The following is a 13,702-nucleotide window of genomic DNA, read 5'->3' on the forward strand; positions in this document are numbered from 1 at the left end:
TATGGCGTAGTTTTGGGATAAGAAGCACTCTTCATCGAAGATATGGATTGCACAACTTCTTGTACATTCACTTCTTTGGGGCCATAAAAGGTTTTGTCCACCACATGTCTTAACCCTAGGTGGTCTCTGTTAGCATCCCTGTTATAAAGCTAGCAGTAGCAGGGGTGGAGAGTAGAGGTTTTTAAGTCTTTTACTTGAAGGACCAGACTCCGAAGGCACAGGAATATTCCATCCTTGAAACCCACAGATATTCTTTCACCAAAACCTGAGAGTTGGATTCACCTAAGATTGGAATTGGTAGGGCCACAGAGTTGCCCACATAGCCAAGAAGGTCTCAGGTACAGTACTCACATCAAACACCACATGAATGTATTGGTTCAGATTGTTGACAATGTTGACGTTCTTCGTGCTGACTGATCTCAAGCAGACGTCATCGAACTCCAGCGTCGGCGGCCCGATCACGACCTGATGGAGCTCCTGCGGCGAGAGGATGCGGCTACATTCTCGCTTCTCTCGATCGGTGGTGGGGATCGCATTGAGGCCATCTTGGACGTTCTTCTGCATCGTCGTCTCTTCTGCTTCTGATAACTCCTTGGAGCTCAGCAGACGGAAGCCCGCATTCGGGGGCGTGGGCGCTTTAAAGAAACAGGAGCAAACGGTGCAATAACAGATTGATTGTTTGAATTTTACATGACTACGAGAAAGAGCTCATGATCAGTATAACAGGTTATACTGAATCAGAATAACAGATTATACTCTTATAACAGGTTATACTGACTCAAATGTGTCACAATGACAGTTAACTGCAGGACTCGTCTGAGATGAAACGGAATTCCCGAATGTATGGGATCATAGCAGCCAATACTGAGTATCCCCTCCACCGAAAACTTTATAACCTCGATTTTTACTTTGAAGGGAATGTATACCAATAATTCAAATGATGAGACACTAATCACTGATGAGACAATTGACAATCAAATTCATGATCACAAATGTCCGCTTTCTATCTGACATCCCGAAAAATGTTAAGACTTACGTCTCGGATCCGGCTTGATCTCATCTTGTGTCAGTTTCTTCGGCTTGATTCCGGCAGCAGTTTTGATGCCGATATCAGTCTTATTGTTGGTTTCTTCAAACTCCCTGTAGTAAGGAAATCGTCAAAACATGAAAAGTGGGATACAATAACGAGTATAAACAAGCAGTTTTTGTTGCATGCAATCATGATCAAAGGTCGCAGCAATTTACATAGCTCAGGGCGCTTGATGTAACGCTGGTTCATGCAAAAGTTTAGGCACTTTAGAGAGATGTCCCCATCAATAATCAAGAGTTTCTGACTTACTTTGCCTTCAGCTTATTAATCCTGTTCTCACGGCGATCACCAATGAACGACTGGTAGTATTTTTTGTGAAGTTTTCTGGCCGCTTCCTCGCCGTCTGTGTAAGCGTAGTCGGGGTCCACGTACGTGTGTCGCTCCATGCCGGTGAAGATTGTCCTGGAAAAAGTAATGAAAACTTAAAGTTACCACTCGATTTGGATCACCAAGGCAGCAGACAATGTCGGGAAATGGTGATACAATGCTTGCCATCTCTTTCATTTACAAAGAGACACTCTGGGGTGATCAAGGAAATGCTCATGCAACGTGTTACCTTAGCATTACCATGGGGGGACACAGCCACAGGTGGCAGGGACCACACCGGGAACCCATGACGCTTGTTTGAAGTGATGCCCTAAACTAGTCCACAACAAGAAGCAGCTCCACATATCATCCCACTTACTTATAATTTTCCTTCCTATCACTAGGCCTGATGCTCTTCGCACGGTCATTCGGAAAAGATACCAGCGCCGCATCATTCCACGTCTTCACATTCTTGGCCGATTCAATTTTATGAATTTCCGTCCCAAGAGAATTCAAAATGGCTGCTCGCGGCTTCTTTTCAGCAGTTTCGAATGTCGTGTCAACGAATTGACCAACTTCATTTGTGATCTTTGGAGTTATGCCTGGAGTAGAAATAACGTATTTTTAGTTATGGAAATTAAAAGTCCTCAAAAGTATATAAAAGTCATACTTGTTTTAACTTATGAGATACAAAGAGTGATTCCTTGCATGCTGATTTTTAAGCCAGGGAAGGCAAAAGACCAACCCAAGTGAGAAACACAGTAACTTGCAACTGGCTCCCTTGCCAAAGACGACACTGGAATAATAAACCCAATCGGCACCAAACTGTTGTGGCACAAAACAAGTTCTCACACAAGAAGTGCATCAAAATTTACCTGGATTAAACTTTGGCGCCCTCTTGACTGTGACAGGGTCGCTACGACCTTGAAGCTGTATGTTCATCGAGTGGATCACCTCCAGATGTGACATGAACGGATTGCGATTATCCGCCACCTGGCCGATCACATCCATGGTGAGATTAGGCTTGAAGGTTCCTGCAATTGTAAAGAAGTCGAATCTGTCCTTGGTCTTTTTATTACCAGATATTTCAAGTCATAAATGTTCTTACTGGACATTTTCCGTAAAGGGGACGACAGGCAGGAGCTAATCATCTCTGCACAAGTCAAATTTTGGCACTGTGTACGCAATTACTTACCCACTTGGTTCGGGGTGAATGAAAACAATATCTCTTGTGAGCCACCAGGGGGCAGTGTGCCATTTGGAGGCCGCATACTGAAGTGAGCAATCCGTCGGAACTGAAACAAGGCCGGTAGCACGGCCGATTCATTCTTGATCATGCACAATGTATCGACGTGTTCTCCGACGGGGCATTCATCGAAATCTAACTTTGTCTGCGGTGAGAAGTTCAGCTGGACGGGAAGTGCTGTGCCAGTCACAGCGACCTCTAGGAAGGAGCCTTGAAAACAGAAAATAAAATATAAAATCAGATTCGAATGGATGGACCAAAATGGTGGCATCCAGAGACACCTTTTTTTAGCAGCTGCCAGTGTATTTCATGTGGCGCAATTTCCCCACAGAAATTTGGTCAGTTATGAATATCTTGATAGTGTCTCACCAGTAAAGTATATTTTCAAGCAGGGTTCTCCACTATGCTTTTTGTCCCGGCGCAGCACCCGGGCAGAATCATCTTCCCCATTTCAGCACCCGGACAAATGAAACGGCCAGGGGCCATTGTGCTCACCGTAAGTATTTTTAGTAGACAGTTACAGTGCTACAGTATGTAGGCCTCTCATAATTTATACATGCATCTGTGACCAGTTCAGAGCCGGCCCTGGCCAAGTGGTGAATCCGAGACTTGTGGTTCCAAGCTTGTAGAGTCTAGGTGAAAATGATAGTGAAGAAACGTGCCACTCCATGACAATGGTCACGGTGAATATATTTTTAACTTTGACCTCAGTGACCCTGACAGGTAGGTCAAATAACAAACCAGGGTGATATGTGATGTAGACACATCCACCTGACCATAACAATTTCATCACTCGTTACACTACAGCAATTGGCAAAAAACGATTTCCAAGATGGCCGCCTAATTAAATCTATGGCACCAAATAAATCAAAAAATGAAGAAAATGTAAGATAGAACTCAGAAAAGAAAAAAGGAAAAGATGAAAAATAAAAATATTTTTGGCTGTCCTTGACCGGGGTTTGAACTCACGACCTTTGGATTGCCACAATACGAGGAAAAACCCACAAAACATGCAATTTCGGCCATATTTGAATTCCGATCTGGCTGAAACTTGGCATACAAATAGTGGCTTCTTAGATGCATCATTACACAAAATTAAAACTCTTTACATTGAACAACGACAAAACGTACCAAGAACAGTTAAGTTTTCAACTTTGACCTCTGTGAACTTGAAAGGTGGGTCAAATCAAAAACCCGTAAGATATGTGATGTATCCTTGCTGGGAGTACCTACCATGAAACTTTTATCAAAAACAAATCAGTAATAAGCGAGAAATCACACTTTTTGAGTTTTGAGTTTAGGCCCCCTGGTGGCCAAGTCAATAATCAGACCGAACCAAAATTCAGTGTAAGAGGTCAACTGACCTAGGGGGTCATTTGTTCAAAGTTTCAAGTTAATAACTTTTGCGGTTGAGAAACGTGCCATAGTTACACTCAAACAGCAAATTTACGCCATTTGACCTCTGCGACCTTAAAAAGTAGGTCAAATCCGAAAAATCGTGCAACATCTGAGGTAACCTTGCTAGAGGTCCCTGCCATAAAAATTTCATCAAAAACAATTTGCTAATAAGCAGGCTATTGCACTTCTTACTTTTTCTGTTTTGGCCCCCTGGTGGCAAAGTCAAAAATCAGATCAGGCTGAAATTCAGCACCAGAGGTTATCTGATATAGGGGGTTATATGTACCAAGTTTCAAGCTCATAGCTTTGGTGGTTGAGAAACGTGCCATAGTTACACTCAAACGGCCAATTCACGCCATTTGACCTCTGCGACCTTGAAAAGTAGATCAAATTAAAAACCCGTAAGATATATGATGTATCCTTGCTATGAGTACCTACCACAAAAGTTTTATCGAAAACAAGTCACTAATAAGCGAGATATCACACTTTTTAGATATCCATATTTGGCCCCCTGGTGGCCAAGTAGAGAATCAGATCGGACAAAAATTTAGTGTCACGGGTCATCTGACCTAGGGGGTCATGTGTACAAAGTTTTAAGTTCATAGGCCTAGCGGTTAAAAAACGTGCCACTGTTTTTGAAATAGGATACGACGGACGACGACGACGACGACGACGACGACGACGACGACGACGGACGACGACGGACGACGGACACTGCGGTATCGTATAGACTCCCCTACGGTGAGCCAAAAAGTTAGCACCCAGACAGATTCATAGAGTTGGTAATGGTTTTACTGTTATAGCACCCAGACAGATTTTGCTGCCAACCTGGACAGAACTGAAGTGAATTCTCAATTGTGTCAAAATATGGCGACAGCACCCGGCCCAAAAAAATTGTTGGGGAGAACACTGTCAAGAATTTCAACTGCAATTGCCTTACTCTTTAACTTCCACAACATAATAACAAGAGAGTCTTACCTTCTATATTACTTCTTGTTTTATTGCCAGACTTGTTTTGGAATCCATTGCTAGATCCAATCATCTCGAGGTGCATGAATAGTGCGAAGTCCTGCCGGGGCGGTTGGTCACCCTGACATTTCCAACCACTTTTTGAGGAGTTCCACCTGAAAAGAGAACAGTTCTTTTTGGTAATCTGTGATTATGTGTTATGAAAGACACTTCAATCCACTGTAATCCCGAAAATGTTTCTGGTTACTTTAGTGAACCTTCTGACACTGATATAGAAGAATCATTTTCATTTCACCTATCAACATTCTAAGAACAGCTGATGCATTTTTTTATTACAGAAGTCGTGGCTTCCACCATCCCTAGAACGAATGGACAACATTTGATTTTGGACAACTAATTACCTACCTTGGACTGAACCTAAAAAAGACGGGTATCTTCTCATAAGGAGCAAGTGTGCCCTGGTTGGGTATAGCTGTCACCAAGGAAGTCAATGGGTTATTAAAGCCCTTGTATTGATCTGGACGGAGCTGATCAGACAGGGTTGCTGCAGTCGTCTTGGTCAAGTCGGTGCCCTAGAAGAAGGAGGGAAGACTTGTGTCATATTTACTAGTTACGGATAAGTCAGAGTTAGCTAAATTTATATCTAATGTCAAGGTCAGATGAAAAAGGCCACGAAATCCACTCCAGGTCTTTTCAAGTTTACAAACAATTCTGCTGTAATTCCAATGGTTTTAGAATTAAAAGTAACATCTTATTCCTTGATTTTCAAAAGGATTTTGTCAGTTTGCAATGAAACTCTTTGGTGTTCAGATCTGGGGTACTAGCAGTTTCATTTTGCCACAGTTATCTCTATTGGATAGGAATCCAAAGAAGACCTACCACGTCTTGTCCAGGGGCATCATCTTGTAACACCGCCACAAAATTGACCGGTTCTGGCCCATTATTGAACAGAATGGCAGCTTCCGTTCTGTCGGTACCATAATAGGCATTTCCAAACTTGATGCACTCCATGAGCTCCTCATTCTGGGGTGATAACAACTCCAATGTTCTTTCGACCACGTTGCCCAGGATCCGCAGAGCAGTGGTCTCCTGGCCCTCAAGGTAGACTCTGAAATAGTGCAAGTCACACTACATGTAAGATGCTGGTCATAAATATTGAAAAATAGGAAGACAGATGGAAGGAGCCTGGTTCCAAAATCAGTTAAATCCCTTAAACTCTTTTGGGAAAACTGCCCTAATACTTTTTTGAACACCTAAGTGCCAGTACAGACTTAAATGTAAATGACTAGAGTGTAAATGACTTTAGTAGAGTATCTGTTAGGCACCAGCTGTAGCCTCTAACAGTAACATAATTGGCCCAATGTGAAATACCGAAAACATTTCTTCGTGTCTAAATCTAACTACATATATGACTAATACTTACTTTGCTTCTTCATCAATTTTTCCACTTTCCTTCGTTACAAATTCAACTTTGATAATTTGTGCCGTCTTTGGTGGGACATTTCCGCTCGATGGGATCACAGAGATCGGGATGTCACCGGAATATTTCACCTTGAACTCCCCAGACTTTGACCCTTGATTGATCACGGATATTTCCTTTGAGATGACTTTACTGCAGGCAACAACATTTCCAAAGTTGACAGGGCCCTGTATGGTTAGAATAGGCTGACACGGGTAACTGAAAAAGGCACAATCGAAAATAAGTTTACTTCAAAATATTCAACTTCATTTCAAAATACAGGCATAGTGGGCACTTCCATGGTAGTCAATCAATATCTGTATTTTGCAGAGATGAGACAATTATTGAAGTGAGTTAGAATTGCAATTTCTCAGTACCGTAACATTAAAGTTTAGGATCAAACAAAGGAAATAACTTGATGATCTACATCGGCCCGACCTCAATCAATTAGGATTTGTCATTGACTTACGCATGAAGAGGTATTTCAATCACATCTCCATCAACTGTGACAACAAGTCTGTCCACACAATCAGCCTCTTCGCTCGTTTCATACTCAACAAATGCTTGGACTTGCAACCCTGGAGCAACGGGCTTCTCTGGATTATTGACCTTTAGGGAAAAATTCTGAAAGGAAAGAATGAAATGAGGTCATATTCCAATTCCGCACTGTGAAAAGTATCGGCCCAACTCTTGTCTCTACAACTACAAGCCCGGCCCAAGACAGTCTGATGAACGCAATGCCAATGCCAGGAATGGTACAAAATTGCCAAGTGATGTGAATGGAGGCTGGTCAGAAAGAAAAAACAACCCTATCCGATCCCTGTCATCCTTTCAGCTTTTGTGTTCTTCAGTAACAATGGATGGACTGCTCTTTTGTTTCATCCATCCAGACATGAAATAAGGTTGTTACTCTTTTGTTTTTGACTCAATGACTGTGTCATTCACAATCACATTGCAATATGCAACAACACTAGCCTAGGCCTACAGTCTTGAGTACAGACAAAACATGGACCTTAACTTAAACGGGTCACAGTTTGACAGGCTTCCAAAAAGAATAGTTAGCAACATCACACCAACATGGTGCTACAGTTTATCTTGAAGATGACACCTGATCGTAGAATTACATTAAAATGAAGTGAATAAAGCATCTTACCTTTGTTTTTGGACCGTAGAAACGGATGCTTTTGCTGGATTTTGATACATTTTTCACTGTCACGGTTTGTCTGTGCACAACATCCACCTCACTATCAAAAAATTCCAGTGACGATGGAATAATACGAATGCCTGATATATCACCTTCCATTCTGATGATTAAATTTAACAAATCGACATTTCAGTTACCAGTTTTGGGAATGTTTGTTCGTAAAAATACATGACATACACACATAAAATTTGCTCAGGCGGCCATATTGTTTTCAGTTGCCTAGAACACTGCCTGTTCGATGATTACCCTTTCAGTTTCGAAAATAAAACTTGTAGTCAATTAGGTTCTTAACTATTTTTATAAAGTGCCTTATGAGAAGCAATCTTAGATGAAGCGTACATAAATAGTTTTTATTCACTACTTTAATGGCAATAACCGATTTTGCAATTTATGAAATACTTATCGACTAATAGAATCAACAGCTATAAAACACCTACCAATCAGCAATCTCGTTACAAAATGGTTTGGAAGTGCGTTGCTAAGCAAGCAGCCATATTCGATGTAAATAAAGCAGACAATTTTTTGCTTGTCAAAAAGTTTGAATAAAACCAAAATGGGTCAAGATTACTACAATATTCTACAACTGACGAGAAGCGCATGTGATGCAGATATCAAGAAAGCGTAAGTTTTTGAAAATGGTCTTTTTTAACTACATGAGAGGCATGTAAATTTAAAATCCATGGGCCTATAATGCATTGAATGGGTAGGCCTATGGTACTTGGTAACTAGGCCTATGCCTAGATTCATGCACTTGATTGGGAACAGCGTTTACGAAGACGTTGCGTCACGTCACGTTACAGTAATGTAAAACCGTCAGAGCTGCAATGCATCGTGACGGGACAACGGCCAACACTATGTTATGTAAACGTTGTTCCCAATCAAATGCATGGATCTAGGCCTATACTAGCCTACTGGCTATATGAACAATGTTTGAGTGATCATCAGGCAGTGGCTGTCACATGCATATATGCATGTGACAGTGCAGTGCATGTCATATATAAATGACATGCACTGCACACAGTCAGTGTTTGTCAGCATGTATGTCTCTGGGCTCTGGTTTGTTTTCATGTCTATTATATAGGCATGTAGTAGCCGCCTAGGCCTAGTATTATTATTATGTAGGCCTAGGCCTATGAAAGGCTGAAAATATTTGCTTTGGTTAAGCTTGCAACTTATCAGATGAAGACGATCATCGCAATAGGGTAGAACAGAAGTTGGAGAAAAGTCTTCCCAATGTTCCTGTCCAATCATATCCAGCCTTGGTTAACCCGAGGTCGAGCATCACGTAAGTCGTAAACTGCATTAGTGACAGTGCTTAGGGGGAGTGACGTACATGTAGACTTCGGGTGCCGTCCATCATAAATATTGGTCAACAGACTAATTGATCTTTAAATCAATGTATGAATGAATAAAACTGTTTACTATTTACAGGTACAGAAAATTGGCCCTAAAATTTCATCCAGAGAAAAATGTTGGTGACCAAGACACCTATGAGAAATTCAAACAGGTTGCTGAAGCGTATGATGTGCTCAGCGATGGTAAGTTATAATTGACAGCTGTCAATCAGATAATGGACCGAAATGGAGTTCGACCTGATTGAAGGTCTCTATTATACAAGCAACAGGCATGACAAGGGTTAATTTCATTATAAGACTGCAGTGATCGGTCAATCATCATCATCATCATTATCATCATCATCATCATCATCATCATCATCATCATTTAGGCATTGTGGCTCAGAAATTGGGTCTTTGCCTTGAGTTTTGGTTGGTGCATGGGTCTTGCAACCATAAAAAAATCCTGTTTTTCCTTCGCTCTGTATGCTGAGAAGATTGTTCTCATCGCAATTTCCATTTCTCTCTTCAGCTAGCAAAAGAGCCACATATGATCAGTTTGGTGAGGAGGGTCTGAAGGGCGGAGTCCCGGAAGGAAGTGGATCTGCCGGAGCATGGACTTCAGGCTACTGTTTCCATGGCAATGCAGAGAAGGTCTTCAGAGATTTCTTTGGTGGCGACAATCCGTATCAAGGTACCACTCATCTGGCAATTTCCAATCAAACAAACTTTATTTTTCTTTTTTACCTGGTATCCCCATGAATGAATGGCTCTGGACTAGATGTATTTAAAAGAGAAGCTTTAGGTGGCTTTCAGCACCACAACAAACCAAAAGTTTGGGTGATTCTTGTCATTAAGTATGCTTGGGAAAATATCATCGAAACCTGGCTTTCTGCTGATCACCCATTTGCTCGTACTGTTAGTGTTACACTTCGTTACGTTTTCAGAATTCTTTGATCGAGTTGATGGTGACATGAGCATGAGCTATGGCGGTCTCCACGGCCGAGGAAGCAAGAAACAGGATGCGCCCATCGAAAGAGAACTTGCTTTATCACTGGAAGAGGTCTTCCATGGTTGCACCAAAAAGATGAAAATTTCAAGAAGAGTAAGTTGGATTTTGGGGAAGGATTATTTCGAGGTGTCCAGTTTTGTCTTTGGTACAGTTCTGACCTAACTGCAACATGATGGTTTAAGCCATTAAAAGTGCAAGGGACCTCCTTCTGTCCTTGGCACCTTCCATCAGGTTTTCACCAAGACCAGTTGCTACAACATCTCCTGTCACTGCATCAAGCCATCTGACACGTGTCCTGCCTCTTTTCTTTGAAATTATCAACAAAAGTCATATTAAAGGGAACTGAAACCGCCAAGCCAGTTCGTATGACCTCGTTTTCATTTCTCGCGTATCGGGTGATCAGAACGAGGCATGAATGAAACATGGCACCTAGCTGTCAATCATTGAGTGACGTCACTACTATGGAATTTACTACGCAAACTCATGAATGAAAGATCGCATGACTCACGTGATTCTCACATGATTCTCAATAATAACAAATTGAACTGCGCATGCTCGGGCACTGGGGGCGGAGCTACAAATCTGAACTCGAATAGGAAGTTGGAAGTTTGACTTTCTCGGGCGGTGAAAGTCGAAAAGTTGAATAAATCGCTCGGTGGTTCCAGTTCCCTTTATTAAGTACGAACCTGGGACCAATCCTTTTTTTGCTCCTCCTAAATATTCAAGGAAACAGAAGTTAGTTTTATCACAACCTATAGCCAGAACCTATCATAATTCAAAAAAGAAATTTGAAAAGTGAGCAACACAATAATTGATCTCAATATTTCTTTCTATTTTCCCAGGTGATGAATGATGACGGACACACTTCCAGCATCCGAGATAAGATCTTAACCATTACTGTTAAGAAGGGATGGCGGCCTGGAACACGCATCACATTCCCAGAGGAGGGAGACCAGGGACCCAACAATGTACCAGGTATGAAACGCAACATCGCTTGTGACCTTGGCCAATTCACTTTTTCTAAATACAACATACTGTGACCGAGACATAAAACTGAAGTCACCAAAACACGTGTAATTTTACCTCAAAGACCAATGAGCTGGCTATGACCCTCACAGTGGTTGGAAAAAGGACAACAAACATGCACTCCTCAAAATTGTCAACTGTTTACTCATTACTGGTGTGCATTAAAGGTAAGTTCCGTATCCAGTAGACATGAAATGAATCGGGTCCCAAAAGTATGAAGGAAGTTGCTGACCACTTCTCTTTTCCTTCCAGCTGATATTGTATTCATTGTAAAAGATAAAGTTCACCAACGATTCAGGCGGGAGGGCATCAACCTCATCTACACAGCACAGGTTCCTCTTGGCAAGGCTCTGACTGGCTGCACCGTTGACATTCACACATTGGACGACAGGATACTTCACATACCCATCACAGATATTGTCACGTAAGTTGATCAAAAAAGTAAACAGTTTGGGCTCATAATCAGATGTAAACTATTTTAGAGCTGATCATCTGTCTTCTGTATCACATAAACCTTGTATATCCAGGAATGTTTTAAAGTAGGTACAAGGAGCCTTGGTTTTACGTCACATTCAAAGAACAAAGCAATCTAAGGTTAAGTGTCTTTCTTAAGGACAGAAAGAAGAGGAAACAGCAGTGATCCTTCTGACTCTGAGAGTCAAACCCATGACCTCCTGTAGACAAAGTTACGATTATCTTCTTTCTCTTTCAGGTCTGGCTTCACAAAAGTTGTACCCGATGAGGGCATGCCCATCTCAAAGGACCCATCCCAGAAAGGAGACCTCGTCATCACATTTGATATCGTTTTCCCAAAAAGTCTATCACCAGAGAAAAAGGAGCTAATCAAACTTGCATTACTCCCATAGACGGAGTGAGGGTGATAATAAAATGGACTGAGACTATTGTCTCTTTCAAATACTTATTTCTATAAATTCCGTCCATCATGCCCTAAGATTTCCTAATTCTCATCTCTATAGTATTTTTAAATGCCCAAACCATTTGGTTTTAAAATTGCAGTGTTAACCCTAAAACACTAGAAAAGGTGCATTGTACCATAACATCTCTTTGGTTTTTAATGCAGAATTTTCAAAACAAGTTCAATCGGTATAGGAATCAAGTTCGACATGGAAATGAAAGGTAATGTGAAAGGTTAGGCAAGATAAAACACCTATGCCTTATTTTGGCACAATTAAATGGAAATGGGACATTTTAACGCCATGCCCAATCCAATAAATTCGTAATTTGACAGTAGAGTCCTCTTACAAATCAATCATGGAGCACAAAACTTGACAGAATTGAAAGTTGTCCATCATTATGTGTGTATATTGTATTTTGTATATATATATGAAGAAATATTGAATAAAATATATTGAAAAAAATATATATTTTGCTTCTTTTCTATCTAAGTATTGTCTCTGCATATCTTGGTAACTGAAACTTTTGTCCCTATCAGCTTCATCTCCTTCCTGGTTGTGACTTTGTCCCTCGATTCTCATCGGCAACGCAAGTTAAAGTTAACCCTTTCTTATCTGGTTATAAAGCCCCTTTGACTTCAAGCCCCTCCAAGTGCGACCCAGCTGACGTAAAAACCTCAAGTGTTTGGTATCAAACCAACCTATTCAGTTCAACCAGTTGTATGCAGTTGGCATTTGTGATGTCTCCGCAAAACATGACTTAAGTGAGTTTACCATATCAGTTGCAATCTATACACATCGAAAGAGTTACAAATTGTTTTGGGGATGAAGTATGGACGGTGCACAACCCTAGTTATTGCATGTCTTGAATGCCAGAGACCATGTCGTCTGCACCTCTCTTTTGTGGGTGTGACATCGCTCTTGTACCATTCTCTCGATCCTGTAAACTGAATGGGGCAGCAGACTTTTGATAAATCCCAGCAGATGGCACAAGTCATGTACGTGTACCTGTTGAAGGCCTGTGTGAACATAGTAACAACACCATAACTGTGAAACAAACCAACGGAGTCGGTAAATGAAGTCACAACATCGCAGAGGATCACCCGGGACACAATTGGTTTTGCCATGGCTGTTTCACTTGTTTGTGGTTAATTTGCTTTCGAAATTGATCATCTCATCAGTCCTGAAAAGCTACCCGAGTGACTGTACCTCCTAGAAGATTAAATCAGCCACTACCACATTCCTATTCCATCAATTATGGTGGGGTACTGGTCAAGGACGATGACATAGGTTGTGACACAGACACCACAATCCTCAAACTGTCCTCGGCACTTTCAGTCCAGGGAGAGTTGCTGCAGAGATTATGCAGAGGACAGCTTTAGAACAGTCAGGGTGAGATCGCCATGGGGAGGGGCAGTCTCAAAACCGCCAATCAGAAGGTAACAGTGGGTGGTGAATTGAGAAAGACCTACACAGTTGGGGACAGATCTTTCTCACAGAAGCACAGAGTCTGGTGATAAACAAGTCGTGGGCGAGTCGTCAGGGGACCATTATGAGGACAAATTATCCTCCTTTGAAACTCCTTTACAGGTTGTCCCAGGACTGGTGGTGACATCTAATATCTGCCAACTCTGATACGTATGTTACTCAATCACATCAACAATAGACAGAACGGACAATTTTGAGATGTGTGCTATCAAATCTTTATTTAGTTGCTAATTGCATAAGCATACCGTTAAAATTC

The 13,702-nt window shown here is 41.5% G+C and overlaps 2 protein-coding genes across 3 annotated transcripts in view; one reads left to right on the top strand and one right to left on the bottom strand.

The window, feature by feature from the left end:
* Positions 1 to 7,868, bottom strand: part of LOC135487496 (cilia- and flagella-associated protein 47-like) — a 28,954-nt gene extending 21,086 nt beyond the window's left edge. For both annotated transcript variants that reach the window (XM_064771213.1, XM_064771211.1), the window contains exons 1-12: positions 7,622 to 7,868; positions 6,938 to 7,092; positions 6,433 to 6,687; positions 5,889 to 6,117; positions 5,415 to 5,581; positions 5,019 to 5,164; positions 2,592 to 2,852; positions 2,272 to 2,430; positions 1,776 to 1,998; positions 1,340 to 1,492; positions 1,037 to 1,140; positions 352 to 635 (exon numbers count right to left, since the gene is read on the bottom strand). In XM_064771213.1, coding sequence (XP_064627283.1) covers positions 352 to 635; positions 1,037 to 1,140; positions 1,340 to 1,492; positions 1,776 to 1,998; positions 2,272 to 2,430; positions 2,592 to 2,852; positions 5,019 to 5,164; positions 5,415 to 5,581; positions 5,889 to 6,117; positions 6,433 to 6,687; positions 6,938 to 7,092; positions 7,622 to 7,771 — 2,286 coding nt within the window. In that variant the 5' untranslated portion in view covers positions 7,772 to 7,868. The remainder of the gene's footprint in view (positions 1 to 351; positions 636 to 1,036; positions 1,141 to 1,339; positions 1,493 to 1,775; positions 1,999 to 2,271; positions 2,431 to 2,591; positions 2,853 to 5,018; positions 5,165 to 5,414; positions 5,582 to 5,888; positions 6,118 to 6,432; positions 6,688 to 6,937; positions 7,093 to 7,621) is intronic.
* Positions 7,869 to 8,158: 290 nt separating this feature from the next.
* LOC135488015 (dnaJ homolog subfamily B member 13-like) lies at positions 8,159 to 12,417 on the top strand. The gene is made up of 7 exons (XM_064772376.1): positions 8,159 to 8,293; positions 9,104 to 9,210; positions 9,539 to 9,700; positions 9,954 to 10,111; positions 10,861 to 10,993; positions 11,297 to 11,468; positions 11,757 to 12,417. Exons 1-7 carry the CDS (start codon positions 8,226 to 8,228, stop codon positions 11,908 to 11,910), a joined length of 954 nt encoding a protein of 317 aa, XP_064628446.1. The 5' UTR covers positions 8,159 to 8,225; the 3' UTR covers positions 11,911 to 12,417.
* The last annotated feature ends 1,285 nt before the right edge of the window (positions 12,418 to 13,702 follow it).

The sequence above is a fragment of the Lineus longissimus genome, chromosome 5 (assembly GCF_910592395.1).
Source record: "Lineus longissimus chromosome 5, tnLinLong1.2, whole genome shotgun sequence".
Classification (NCBI taxonomy): domain Eukaryota; kingdom Metazoa; phylum Nemertea; class Pilidiophora; order Heteronemertea; family Lineidae; genus Lineus; species Lineus longissimus.